The 12,943-nt window shown below is 41.4% G+C and overlaps 1 protein-coding gene across 8 annotated transcripts in view; it reads right to left on the bottom strand.

Moving 5' to 3' along the window:
* Positions 1-12,943, bottom strand: part of herc2 (HECT and RLD domain containing E3 ubiquitin protein ligase 2) — a 187,742-nt gene that overhangs the window by 114,924 nt on the left and 59,875 nt on the right. For all 8 annotated transcript variants that reach the window (XM_062038932.1, XM_062038931.1, XM_062038930.1 and 5 more), the window contains exons 16-28: positions 12,681-12,874; positions 12,406-12,606; positions 10,949-11,177; positions 10,693-10,817; positions 10,454-10,632; positions 10,196-10,383; positions 6,916-7,071; positions 6,666-6,851; positions 6,426-6,602; positions 6,257-6,360; positions 4,051-4,201; positions 3,769-3,983; positions 3,566-3,698 (exon numbers count right to left, since the gene is read on the bottom strand). In XM_062038932.1, the coding sequence (XP_061894916.1) occupies positions 3,566-3,698; positions 3,769-3,983; positions 4,051-4,201; positions 6,257-6,360; positions 6,426-6,602; positions 6,666-6,851; positions 6,916-7,071; positions 10,196-10,383; positions 10,454-10,632; positions 10,693-10,817; positions 10,949-11,177; positions 12,406-12,606; positions 12,681-12,874 (2,238 nt within the window). The remainder of the gene's footprint in view (positions 1-3,565; positions 3,699-3,768; positions 3,984-4,050; positions 4,202-6,256; positions 6,361-6,425; positions 6,603-6,665; positions 6,852-6,915; positions 7,072-10,195; positions 10,384-10,453; positions 10,633-10,692; positions 10,818-10,948; positions 11,178-12,405; positions 12,607-12,680; positions 12,875-12,943) is intronic.

Consider the following 12,943-nt stretch of genomic DNA (forward strand, 5'->3'; position numbering starts at 1 on the left):
GAAACGACGGATGACAACGTTGGTTTAAGCCTGGTTTGTATGGCAGAAAATTGCCAGTTTTTATAGATAAAAGTTTTTTTTATTCATGTTTTTGGTGTGGTTACAAACAGTTTTGCTCAATAAAGTGATTGATGGAATTCCTGTCCATAAAGCGTCTCGACAGAACTGTGTTGACAAAGATTGTTTTATTCATTGGGGCCACTCTGGTTGTCATGTGTCACTCACAGAGTTGCATTGCAAAATCATACAGAATACATTGTAATGTGTTTATTTTGTTTAAAGTTCAGATGGGATTTTTGATTTCCTGCGCGGCATTAATTTGCTGTGCGCAGATGACGCGTGAGCGGTGCGCCATTGCGCAGGCGCGCACCTTAGAGGGAACGTTGGACCCTTGTTTACCTTTTTAACCAATGATAAGCAGATTTGTATCCGACACCACTCTTAGCCAATCATTTGATGTGTTACTGCGTTGGGGGCATTTTTTATGGTCTATGATTGGCTATTGCGCTGCAGCCCAGCAAAGATGAAAAAAACTCCGCTCTTCAAGCCTAGTGCCTCAAAAAGGAGGACAAATACGTGTCCGGCTTGATGCTGCGCCGGACGCCGGACAGGGCATTAAAAATCCGGACTGTCCGCCCTAAATCCAGACACCTGGTCACCCTACAGCAGGGGTCACCAACCTTTTTGAAACCAAGAGCTACTTCTTGGGTAGTGATTAATGCGAAGGGCTACCAGTTTGATACACACTTAAATAAATTGCCAGAAATAGCCAATTTGCTCAATTTACCTTTAACTCTATGTTATTATTAATAATTAATGATATTTACACTTAATTGAACGGTTTAAAAGAGGAGAAAACACGAAAAAAATGACAATTAAATTTTGAAACATAGTTTATCTTCAATTTCGACTCTTTAAAATTTAAAATTCAACCGAAAAAAAGAAGAGAAAAACTAGCTAATTTGAATCTTTTTGAAAAAAATTAAAAAAATAATTTATGGAACATCATTAGTAATTTTTCCTGATTAAGATACATTTTAGAATTTTGATGACATGTTTTAAATAGGTTAAAATCCAATCTGCACTTTGTTAGAATATATAACAAATTGGACCAAGTTATGTTTCTAACAAAGACAAATCATTATTTCTTCTAGATTTTCCAGAACAAAAATTTTAAAAGAAATTCAAAAGACTTTGAAATAAGATTTAAATTTGATTCTACAGATTTTCTAGATTTGCCAGAATAATTTTTTTGAATTTTAATCATAATAAGTTTGAAGAAATATTTCACAAATATTCTTCGTCGAAAAAACAGAAGCTAAAATGAAGAATTAAATTAAAATGTATTTATTATTCTTTACAATAAAAAAAAAAATTTTACTTGAACATTGATTTAAATTGTCAGGAAAGAAGAGGAAGGAATTTAAAAGGTAAAAAGGTATATGTGTTTAAAAATCCTAAAATCATTTTTAAGGTTGTATTTTGTCTCTAAAATTGTCTTTCTGAAAGTTATAAGAAGCAAAGTAAAAAAAAATTTATGAATTTATTTAAACAAGTGAAGACCAAGTCTTTAAAATATTTTCTTGGATTTTCAAATTCTATTTGAGTTTTGTCTCTCTTAGAATTAAAAATGTCGGGCAAAGCGAGACCAGCTTGCTAGTAAATAAATACAATTTAAAAAATAGAGGCAGCTCACTGGTAAGTGCTGCTATTTGAGCTATTTTTAGAACAGGCCAGCGGGCTACTCATCTGGTCCTTACGGGCTACCTGGTGCCCGCGGGCACCGCGTTGGTGACCCCTGCCCTACAGAATATTTTGGTGCATAATGCATGCGATAGTTAACGTTTAAGCATGTTAACTGATTATTACAGCTTTTTTTTAACTAATTTAGCAGGTATACATCTCAGTGTCATATTTTGGTATGTCACTAATGCTAACAGTAAGCATGCTAACGTTAATAGGTTAGCTGTTTTATAGCTAATTTTATAGGTTATATTTTGGTACTGGACATATGCTAACGTTACTATGCTAGCATTTTTAACAACATTTTTAGGTAAACATCAAGGAGTAATATTTTGGTGCTAAATGCATGCTACAGTTAGTAGCTTTTTTAGCAAAATGAACAGGTATACACCTCAGTGTCATATTTTGGTATTTCACAAATACTAACAGTAAGCATGCTAACGTTAATAGGTTAGCTTTTTTGGCTAATTGTATAGGTCAAATTTTGGTACTTGACGTATGCTAACGTTACCATGCTAGCCTTTTAAACAACATTTTCAGGTACCGGTATACATCACAGGAGTAATATTTTGGTGCTTTAACGCATTCTACGGTTAGTTTTATAGCATGCTAACATCATTGTAGCTTTTTTAACTAAATCAGCAGGATTAATCATTTTATTGTTTAACATATTTTCAATATTTATAGCACCAAAACATTTTGGTGCTAAATGCATGCTACAGTTAATGTGTTAGCATGCTAACACTATCATTATAGCTTTTTTGCTAATTCAGCAGGTATACACCGGTCATATATTTTGGTATATCACTAATGCTAAAGGTAAGCATGCTAACATTAATAGGTTAACTTTTTTAGCTAATTTTAAAGGTCATATTTTGGTACCGGACATATGCTCACTATACAATGCTAGCATTTCTAACAATATTTTCAGGTAAACATCACAGAATAATATTTTGATGCTTCACGCATGCTATGATTAGTATTTTAGCATGCTAACATTATCATTCTAGCTTTTTTTTAGCTAATTTAGAACCTCAGTGTCATATATTTTGGTATTTCACGAATGCTAACAGTAACTGTTCCACTCAGGATTGAATTCAAAGTCTCCCTACTAACCCACCAATGCCTTTATGGAAATGCCCCCCTCTACCTCAAATAACTGCTCACCCCCAAATCCTCCACACGACACCTCCGCTCCGGACAGGCTAACCTCCTCCAACCTCCGAGGACAAAGCTACGAACAATGGGAGACAAGGCTTTCTGCTCCGCCGCTCCCAGTCTGTGGAACGCTGTCCCTGACCACTTGAGGGTACCACAGACTGTGGATGCTTTTAAAAAAGGCTTAAAAACCCTTCTTTTACTAAAAATGCTTTTTTTTTTAGAAATATGCATAGTAGTTTTAGCTATTTTGTTGTTCTAGTTTTTATTTTTATTTATTTTTTATATATTTTTATTTTTTTTAATACACTGTAGCACTTTGAGGTTGTTTACTCAATGTAAAGTGCTTTTTACAAATAAAATCTATTATTATTATTATTATTATAAGCACGCCATTGTTAGCATAGTATTATTAGCTTGCTAGCTTTTTTAGCTCATATATTTTGTTACTTGATGCCATCTGTTCACATTTCAGTTTAGCATTCACACCAAGTTTGTATCAAAATAGCATTTTCTCGTTCTTTGAAAAAAAATCTTTCTATTGTCCTGGTTATGAAGGTAGAAATGATCCAATTGGCCCCCGCATCCTTTGATTTGTCCGTCTGTGGCCCTGAGTTTGGCCACCCCTGATGCAGGGAGGTGAGTGAGCCTGTTGCTAGGTTACCAAGGTCCTGATGTTTGAGCAGGCAGCAGAGCAGCAGGCGGCCCACTTCCTCCACAGGGTGCTCGGGGGGGAAGGTGATGGGTGTGATGAGATGGTACTGTTTGCAGCAACGCTCGATTTGGCACAGGAAGTCCTGCGGCGCCACAAAAAAAAAGGCCAACCATGAGCTCACGTGAGGCTGCGGTCACGGCGCACCTCCTCACCTTCACAGTGTGGTCCTGGGTGCTGTTGTCAGCGATGGCCTGCAGGAAAGGCTGCGCGTGGTCGCTGAGGGTGATTCTGCGAGAGTACAGCTTGGCTCGGTCTGGAGTGGTGGTGCCCAGGGAGCTGCAGTGGTCCTCGTCCTTCTCCTCGTTGTAGTTGTAGTGGATCTGGCTGGTCTGCAGGCCCCCGGAGAAGATGGAGGACTGCAGCCACTCTGTGCAAAGAACATGATGAAGTACGGGCGGAGGAAGACGTGCGGCGGGCGGCGTGTTTCGACCTACTGGCACATTCCACCTCCATGGCGGACAGGGGGGTGCTCTTGGCCAGGTGGGAGGCATGGAGACCCAGCAGCACGCCCAGGTTCCGCTCGGTGTCGACAAGAGGGGACGACAGGCTGCTGAGGTCTGGAGTGGTCACCGTCTCCTGGTTTGGCTGAGAAGAGATCAACCATTTAGTCTTTGTAGTGAGAATCAAACACATCCAAGAAACCATTATGTCTCCACCAAAAGGACCTTTTTGGAGAAAAAAAACATGTGTCATTCACCCAAAGTCTGGAATAATCTACGAACACGTGATAATAAAGCATAACATTTACAGTAGAGGGCCAATTGTGGCCCGCTGGTGTCTGTAATTTGGCCTGCGGGACAGCACAAGTTCAACAAGTAAACTGGTGTTTACATATAACATTTACATAACTGGCCTATTTATAGATGCTTATTTGTGTACAACCATGGAGTGTACTTTCATTTACTTATATGACCATATCCAAACAACCTTCCCTAGTCATGTCGCAGGGAAAAAAAATTCAACCAGCACAAAAAGTCGACATGTCACACAACCTGCTGACTGAACTTTGTGGATATTTCAAAAACAGCCAATCACCACAAAAATTCAAAGTTACACCCATTGCAAGGCATGATGAGAAAAATGCAAAAAACTCCCCACACTTGTCAATGTTTGGCGCATTTTAGCTGCTTGATATTTCTAAATGTGGGGCGGTATAGCTCGGTTGGTAGAGTGGCTGTGCCAGCAATTTGAGGGTTCCAGGTTCAATCCCCGCTTCCGCCATCCTCGTCACTGCCGTTGTGTCCTTGGGCAAGACACTTTACCCACCTGCTCCCAGTGCCACCCACACTGGTTTAAATGTAACTTAGATATTGGGTTTCACTATGTAAAGCGCTTTGAGTCACTAGAGAAAAGCGCTATATAAATATAATTCACTTCACTCCACTAAATGATTACAAAACTTTAAGGAAGCCGTCACGAAGGTAAACTCGGTAGGAGTTGAACTTTCACATGCACGTAATATTCAATTCTAATTATGTATATATATTTTTTTATATAAATATGTATATAAATATACTTGTATATATATATATATATTATTTGCCCTGCAATGAGCTGGCGACTTGTCCAGGGTGTACCCCGCCTTCCGCCCGATTGTAGCTGAGATCCCCGAAGGGAATAAGCGGTAGGAAATGGATGGATGGATGGATATATATTATTTATTTATTTTTTATTTTTAGTCCAATGCGGCCCCCCAGTCAAAAGGTTTGGACACCCCTTTAATAGAATTATAATATAATTAAATAAATAAAAATATATATGGACACTGTATACTGTATAAAAAATTATTTTTTTTATAATATTAATATTTTTTATATGTTTTAATATCATTATATAATACTATGTATTTTTATACAGATTTTAAAATAACAATATTAATTATTTAATTCAACAACAAAAAAACAAAACAAAAAATATAAATATAAATATATATATATATATATAAATATAAATATAAATATAATATATATATATATATATATATATATATATATATATATATATATATATATATATATATATATATATATATATATATATATTGGACACACCTTGAATTAAAAAGTTAATTATATATTTATATAGCGCTTTTTCTCTAGTGACTCAAAGCGCTTTACATAGTGAAACCCAATATCTAAGTTACATTTAAACCGGTGTGGGTGGCACTGGGAGCAGGTGGGTAAAGTGTCTTGCCCAAGGACACAACGGCAGTGACTAGGATGGCGAAAGCGGGGATCGAACCTGGAACCCTCAAGTTGCTGGCACGGCCACTCTACCAACCGAGCTATCCCTTCTCGTTCAATGCCTTTTCTCTCAGGCGACTACCTCTTGAAGCTCATCGAGAGAATGCCAAGGGTGTGCAAAAATCAGAGCAAAAGGTGGCTATTTTGAAGAAACTACAATATAAAACATATTTTCAGTTATTTCACCTTTCAGTACATAACTCCACATGTGTTCATTCATAGTTTTGATGCCTTCAGTGACAATCTACAATGTAAATAGTCATGAAAATAAAGAAAACTAATTGAATGAGACGGTGTGTCCAAACTTTTGTCCTGTACTGTACATGAATATATTTTTTGAAGTATTAAGCAAATGATTGTGATCAGAGGGAGTGAAGTACAATTGGATAGTTTGTACCTCCATATACTGGCCAACACAGAAGGCCTGCATGGACTCCCTGGTGTCCTCAAACTGCAGGGCTGCCTCCAAGGCGACGACCGGGTCTTCTCCTGCAAACTGGGCTGTGAGAGGAGAACCATGGTTACCCCCTCAAGTACGCCAAAAAACTGAAATGTTTGTCTCCTACCCAGTATACTGTTTCCTGTTAGCGACTGGGACTGAGCCTGAAAGTCCTTGATGTCGTAGACCCTCCCGGCAATGACCGTCCAGAAGCCGCCATCTTTGTTGTGGTTCTCCAAGTCGGCCTTGCGGATGAGGGACACTTCTTCGTTGTTTTTGGAGTTCTGCCCCGTGAAGAAGGAGCCTACCACAGGACAAGAGAGGTTACATCCCAGTGGACTTTCCTCACAACAGAAGCACGTTGTACCCATGATGCCGGGCCACGCCAGGTCCTCGTTATCGTCCCGCTCGTGTCCAGGCGCCAGGTGGTTGAACCGATCCAGATGCTCCAGGAGTCCGGCCAGGAGAGGGACGGAGCCAGACTCCTGCATCAGTCCAGCATCGATGGTGAGGAGGAGGACGATGGACACCACCAACTCGGGCAGGAGCACACCTACAAGGAGCATGGTTGTGTCGGTTGGGGTCAAAGACACGGCGGCGGTCATGACGGAGATTACCGGTTAGATCGCCTTCGATCACGCGGGAGACTTCCGCAAAGTGGCGGTGCCCGGTGGAGGCGATACTGGTTGCCACGGGGAGGATGTCGCCGATGTGAGTGCACAGCAAGGCGATGTACTTCTTCAACAAAGAGCCCACGCCCAGCAGCTCAGGATCTAGGACACAAAACATTTACATCCATGCTGTCCTTTTTACTTGGGATGACATCATTCAAAGCATTCTAATATAGTCATTATATAGCAAGGATATGTTGTGAGGCTGCCAGGTCTTCAAGCAGTGTAATAATTGGCCGCAATTAACTTAGGCCAGTGGTTCTTAACCTAGGGTTCGATCGAACCCTAGGGGTTCCGCAGAGCCTCCGCCACGGAGGTAAAGACACATCCGACTTATCGTGTAAATAAAAACTTCTCCCTATCAGAGTATTATGGATAAACCCAAACAAAGTTCCCTCTAATTTTCCATTTGATTTGCAGGTTGTTTGATTGATCGATTGAAACTTTTACTAGCAGATTGCAAAGAAAGAGAATACATTATATGAAACAGTACAGTTTACGCCAGGCCTGGGCAATTATTTTGACTCGGGGGGCCACATTTAGAGAAAAAAATGTGTCTGGGGCCCGGTATATCTATTTTTAGGAACACTAATACAAAACCTCACAATAATGTCTGATTGAATGCTAAAAACGTTATGACAGACTGCCCTAAAAAACATAATGGAATTTTACATTTTTCTATGAACGATAAAACACTGAATATTGACAAAATATGAATGTCACGCCCCCTTTCTATCGACATATTTTACAATCAAGTGAAACGCAAGAAAAATGCAACAAACAGTGAAATATGAACGCGAAGGGTACAAAATAAACCCACCTACAATCTGATACATCTGATACATCACTAAGCTTTAGAACTTTGTTGTGAAAATCTCCTTCCGCGTCTGTGGAAACGCTTCCCGCCCACACTGCTTGGTGCCTCGTCTGAGCCGCTGTGACGTAGATTACCATATTAACTAATTAGATGACCATAGTAACTAATTAGATTACCATAGTAACTGGTATATCAGCCATAAGCGCAGATCCCAACCATTGAAATACTTTGTATAGTTCAAGACTTACGGTCATTAGAAAACATCACTGCACATCATAATGGCAGCTACACTTTCCATCTTAAAGATCTAAAAAAATTATTTGGGAATGTCCGGAGGGCCAGATTGAAAAGCTTAACGGGCCGCATGTGGCCCCCGGGCCTTAATTTGCCCAGGTCTGGTTTACGCAGTACAGTACATATTCCGTACAATTGACCACTAAATGGTAACACCCGAATAAGTTATTCAACTTGTTTAAGTCGTGGTCCAATTTAATCAATTCATGGTAATGTGTGTAAAGGGTGTAATTTGTTGTGAGTTCATGTTGGTTTTGTTCTTTGAACAAGGTGATGTTCATGCACGGTTCATTTTGTGCACCAGTAAAAAAACATAACTTTTTCTTGAATTTGAAAAAAAAAAACATTTTATTTTTCACTAAAGAAGGGTTTGGTGAATGCGCATATGAAACTGGTGGGGTTCGGTACCTCCAACAAGGTTAAGAACCACTGACTTAGGCCCAACTACCGTAGTTTGCGGCAGTGGATGTCAAAATGTGAGGGAAAAAAAGCACAAAGGAGTTTCAGGCATGTGATTTGAACTTAATAAAAAAGACTGAAAATTGAATGGCGAGAGGGCATTCGTTTCCAAAATAAGCCTGCCTCACCCATTTTAAAAACGTGTTCAGGATTACCGTATTTTCCGCACTATAAAGTGCACCGGATTATAAGGCGCACCTTCAATGAATGGCCTATTTTAAAACTTTGTTCATATATAAGGCGCATTGCATTATAAAACGCATAGAATAGACGCTACAGTAGAGGCTGGGGTTACGTTATGCATCCATTAGATGGAGCCGCGCTAAAGGGAATGTCAACAAAACAGTCAGATAGGTCAGTCAAACTTTATTAATAGATTACAAACCAGCGTTCTGACAACTCCGTTCACTCCCAAAATTAATAAACAGCTGTTTTATTATTTTCCCCAAAGTAAAGTCAGTGACGTGGTATTTCGTTTATCTTTTAACAACAGCAAGGTATAACATGTAGTGCAACATTTATACCACATAGTGGAGGGGAACTTTTCCTCGATTCAATAAACACGTAAAAAACAGTTACTGTTACGGAAAATCAAACGTTAGTGCAATCACAATATAGTACCACTCGAAATAGTGCAGAGCAATAACAATATATCAATAACTCAACGTTGCTCAAACGTTAATGTTACACAACACAACACACAAAATAAACATGTTCTCGAATTCTTCTTCTTCAGTGTTCAAATTAAACAGTTCGGCGAATACGGCATCCAACATGGTCTCGTCGAAGTCGTCATTAATCGAGTCAGTGTCGCTGCTGTTGTCTAGCAGTTCAGTGACAATTCCTGCCTTTCTGAAAGCTCGGACCACAGTTGAGACTGATATATCAGCCCAGGCATTTACGATCCACTGGCAGATAGTGGCGTATGTCGTCCGGCACTGTCGCCCTGTCTTGGTGAACGTGTGTTCGCCTTCTGTCATCCACTGATCGCCTTGAGTTTAGCGTGTCGTAAGCGTGTCTCTTAATAGGAGCTATTTTGGGGTCTTTACATAAACACACAAATGGAAATGAAAACGGCACGCCTCGCGCAGTCATATATCCCAGTATGCACCGCGCACTTCTTTTTCTACGGGGGAAAATGAAGTCGGCGACTGCCTACCGTAGTTGCGAGACCTGTTGTGGCTCAATATTGGTCCATATATAAGGCGCACCGGAGTATAAGGCGCACTGTCAGCTTTTGAAAAAAATCGGAGGTTTTTAGGTGCGCCTTATAGTGCGGAAAATACGGTATATCCCCCACCACAGTATACATTCTGCACTGCACAGGACACATGGCACAAAGAAGATTGATTGACAATGGTCTACAGTCCCTCAGCGAATCAGAAAGCAGAACACAATGCGCATTCATAAGCTGTAAAAAAAAAAAGCATGCGACGCTGTAAAAAATGACACACAGAAAAAAAAATCTGTGAACAGCGAGGCCGTGTAAAGTGAACAGTGTTGAACACTATACACACAAAAGTATCTAAAATTGGTATTGGTATGGATTCCCAAGCTCAGAGAATCGGTACTCTATGGGTTGAAATGTAAAGGGCACCCATCCATACACTGTATATGGAAAAAAGGCAACGAGGGATCTTTGAAACATCAACTCACTGTATCCGTTGGCGTTGACGGAGTCGTTGACGCCGAGGTAGAGTTTGCTGACCAGCAGCCTCTGGAAGCGTAGCAGCAGGTCCAAAGACGCAGAGCGCTCCTTGTTGTCGTGCTCGGCCTCTAAATAGTTGGAGATGCGCAGGTGAGCGATGTCCTTCAGTCTGGCGATGGTCTGCGATGCGATGTTTCTAGAAGGGGATGAAGTACGTGAGTCTGGTGAAGTCCTCAACGCAAAACGTTAAAATAAGGATGAGATGCCTCAAAAGTTGCTGGACGAGCTGCACCAGAGGCAGGATCTGCTTCCCCGCAGACTCGTAGATCCCGGTGTTGATGAGGTCTTTGTCCAGCATGGTGCGACAACGCTGCATGGTGGAAGCGTTGGCCTCCTGCTCGTCTATCTCCTTCTCCTTCTGGGCTTCCTTCTTGGCCTCGATGTCCTGCCATTGGAGCACTGTGAGCCTGGGAGGCCGGCGTGACCAGACGACAAACACACTGACCTGGATCTCAGCCGTGATGGCCGCGTTCAAAGCAGACTCCAGGCCTCCGTCAGCCATCAAGCTGCTGACCAGCAGGTCGATCATGAATCGCCGGCCAGGCGTCACACTTCTCTCGTTCCCTGATGCTGCGGCAGCAGATAAAAAAGGTCATTTATTTATGAAACCACCCCACACTTCCCGAAACTTCACAGAACAACCGTTCAGTGTCAGCCTAATTTCTCCCACTTGTTTCTGCTGGGAAGTCCAAGGCACTCACCGGTATTGGGCAGCAGCGAGGACAAGGCCCTGGCCCGCTCCTCGGCAGTGGGCAGCAGCACCGACCAGCCGTTCTGGAGGACGGCTTGAGCGGCGGCCTGCACCGTGTTGAGCACCCCGCCGTTGCTCGCGAGCATGACCACCGTTTGTTTGAGGTTGTTGAGCAGGGCGCTGCCCAGTCCCAAGCCCAGCTCCTCTGGATCCACCTGGTTACTAATAGCAGCATGGAGCTGGGGGGAAATTCACAAGGTAAAAAGCTCACTTATTATGCAAAAGTTTTTTCAATCATGCACTAACAATAATACATATATGTCAATCAATCAATCAATGTTTATTTATATAGCCCTAAATCAAAAGTGTCTCAAAGGGCTGTACAAGCCACAACGACATCCTCGGTACAGAGCCCACATACGGGCAAGGAAAACTCACCCCAGTGGGACGTCAATGTGAATGACTATGAGAAACCTTGGAGAGGACCGCATATGTGGGTAACCCCCGCCCCTCTGTGTATATTATATATACATACATACATACATACATACATACATACATACATATACACACACGTGTATATATATATATATATATATATATATATATATATACACGTGTATGTATGTATATATGTATATATATATACGTATATATTAGGGCTGCAACAACTAATCGATTAAATCGATTAAAATCGGTTATAAAAATAGTTGCCGATTAATTTAGTCATCGATTCGTTGGATCTATGCTATGCGCATGCGCAGAGGCTTTAAAAAAAATAAAAACTTTTTTTTTTTTTTAAATAAATAAATAAACCTTTATTTATAAACTGCAACATGTACAAACAGCTGAGAAACAATAATCAAAATAAGTATGGTGCCAGTATGCTGTTTTTTTTTCCAATAAAATACTGGAAAGGATAGAAATGTAGTTTGTCTCTTTTATCCGATTATTAATAGATTAATCGAAGTAATAATCGACAGATTAATCGATTATCAAATTAATCGTTAGTGGCAGCCCTAGTTGGCAAGTATGCCCTACGTCCGTGTTTTACCGGATATGTACCGCTCTGTACAGCGGCATTTTTAAAAGTCATTAATTTTTCTTCTTGAAACTGATACCGATAATTTCCGATATTACATTTTAAAACATTTATTGGCCGATAATATCGACAGGCCGATATTATCAGACATCTCTAATTTCAACCAATGAAATACTTTCTATAGTTCAAGACTATAATATAATATAATGGCGGCAACAGTTTTTATGTTAAACTTCTAAAAAAAATGATGTAGAATGTCCGGTGGGCCGGATTGAAAATCATAACGGCCGCATGTGGCCCGTGGGCCGTATTTTGCCCAGATTTGGCCTACATGATGAAAAAGAGAGGACCTAAAACGGAACCTTGAGGAACACCTCTAGGGGGGCAACTTCACACAGACAGGAAATAGAATCACTGGCGTCTACCTGGAGCCGGAGCAGGTTGAGCGTGGCCACCACCATGCACTCCTCCTCCTGCGGGGGAGGCCAGTCGGAGCTGCCGTCCATGCCCTCGCTCACCTGCCTCAGGAGCAGGTCCAGCTGCTCAAAGGTCATAGGGCACACGTCCACCACGAAGGGGACGCGCTGGCCGACCGACCACTCGGAGCACGAGGACCAGACGAAACTCTGGAAGAAAAATGAGCGAGCGTTGGGAGAGCGAGCATGACGGCGTGGCAAGTGACAGGGCGAGTGGGTGTCACCTGTCCCGGGCCGCAGGAGATGCCCACGATGTGTTTGGATTTGAGACCGGGGAGAGCCTTGGGGTGCTTCTTGTTGTAGAAGAGCGTGTCAAAGTGTTGCAGCTTGTCGTTGCTGCCCCAGCTGTGGACCTCTCCGTCGTCGGTGAGGACCAGGCAGTGAGAAGATCCCACTGCCACGTCCACCACTTTCTTCCCTGGATACAACAACACAACAACTTTAATTACCATGTATAACTAATACCTCAAGAGCTCCATTTGGATAC

Source organism: Entelurus aequoreus, linkage group LG27, assembly GCF_033978785.1.
Source record: "Entelurus aequoreus isolate RoL-2023_Sb linkage group LG27, RoL_Eaeq_v1.1, whole genome shotgun sequence".
Classification (NCBI taxonomy): domain Eukaryota; kingdom Metazoa; phylum Chordata; class Actinopteri; order Syngnathiformes; family Syngnathidae; genus Entelurus; species Entelurus aequoreus.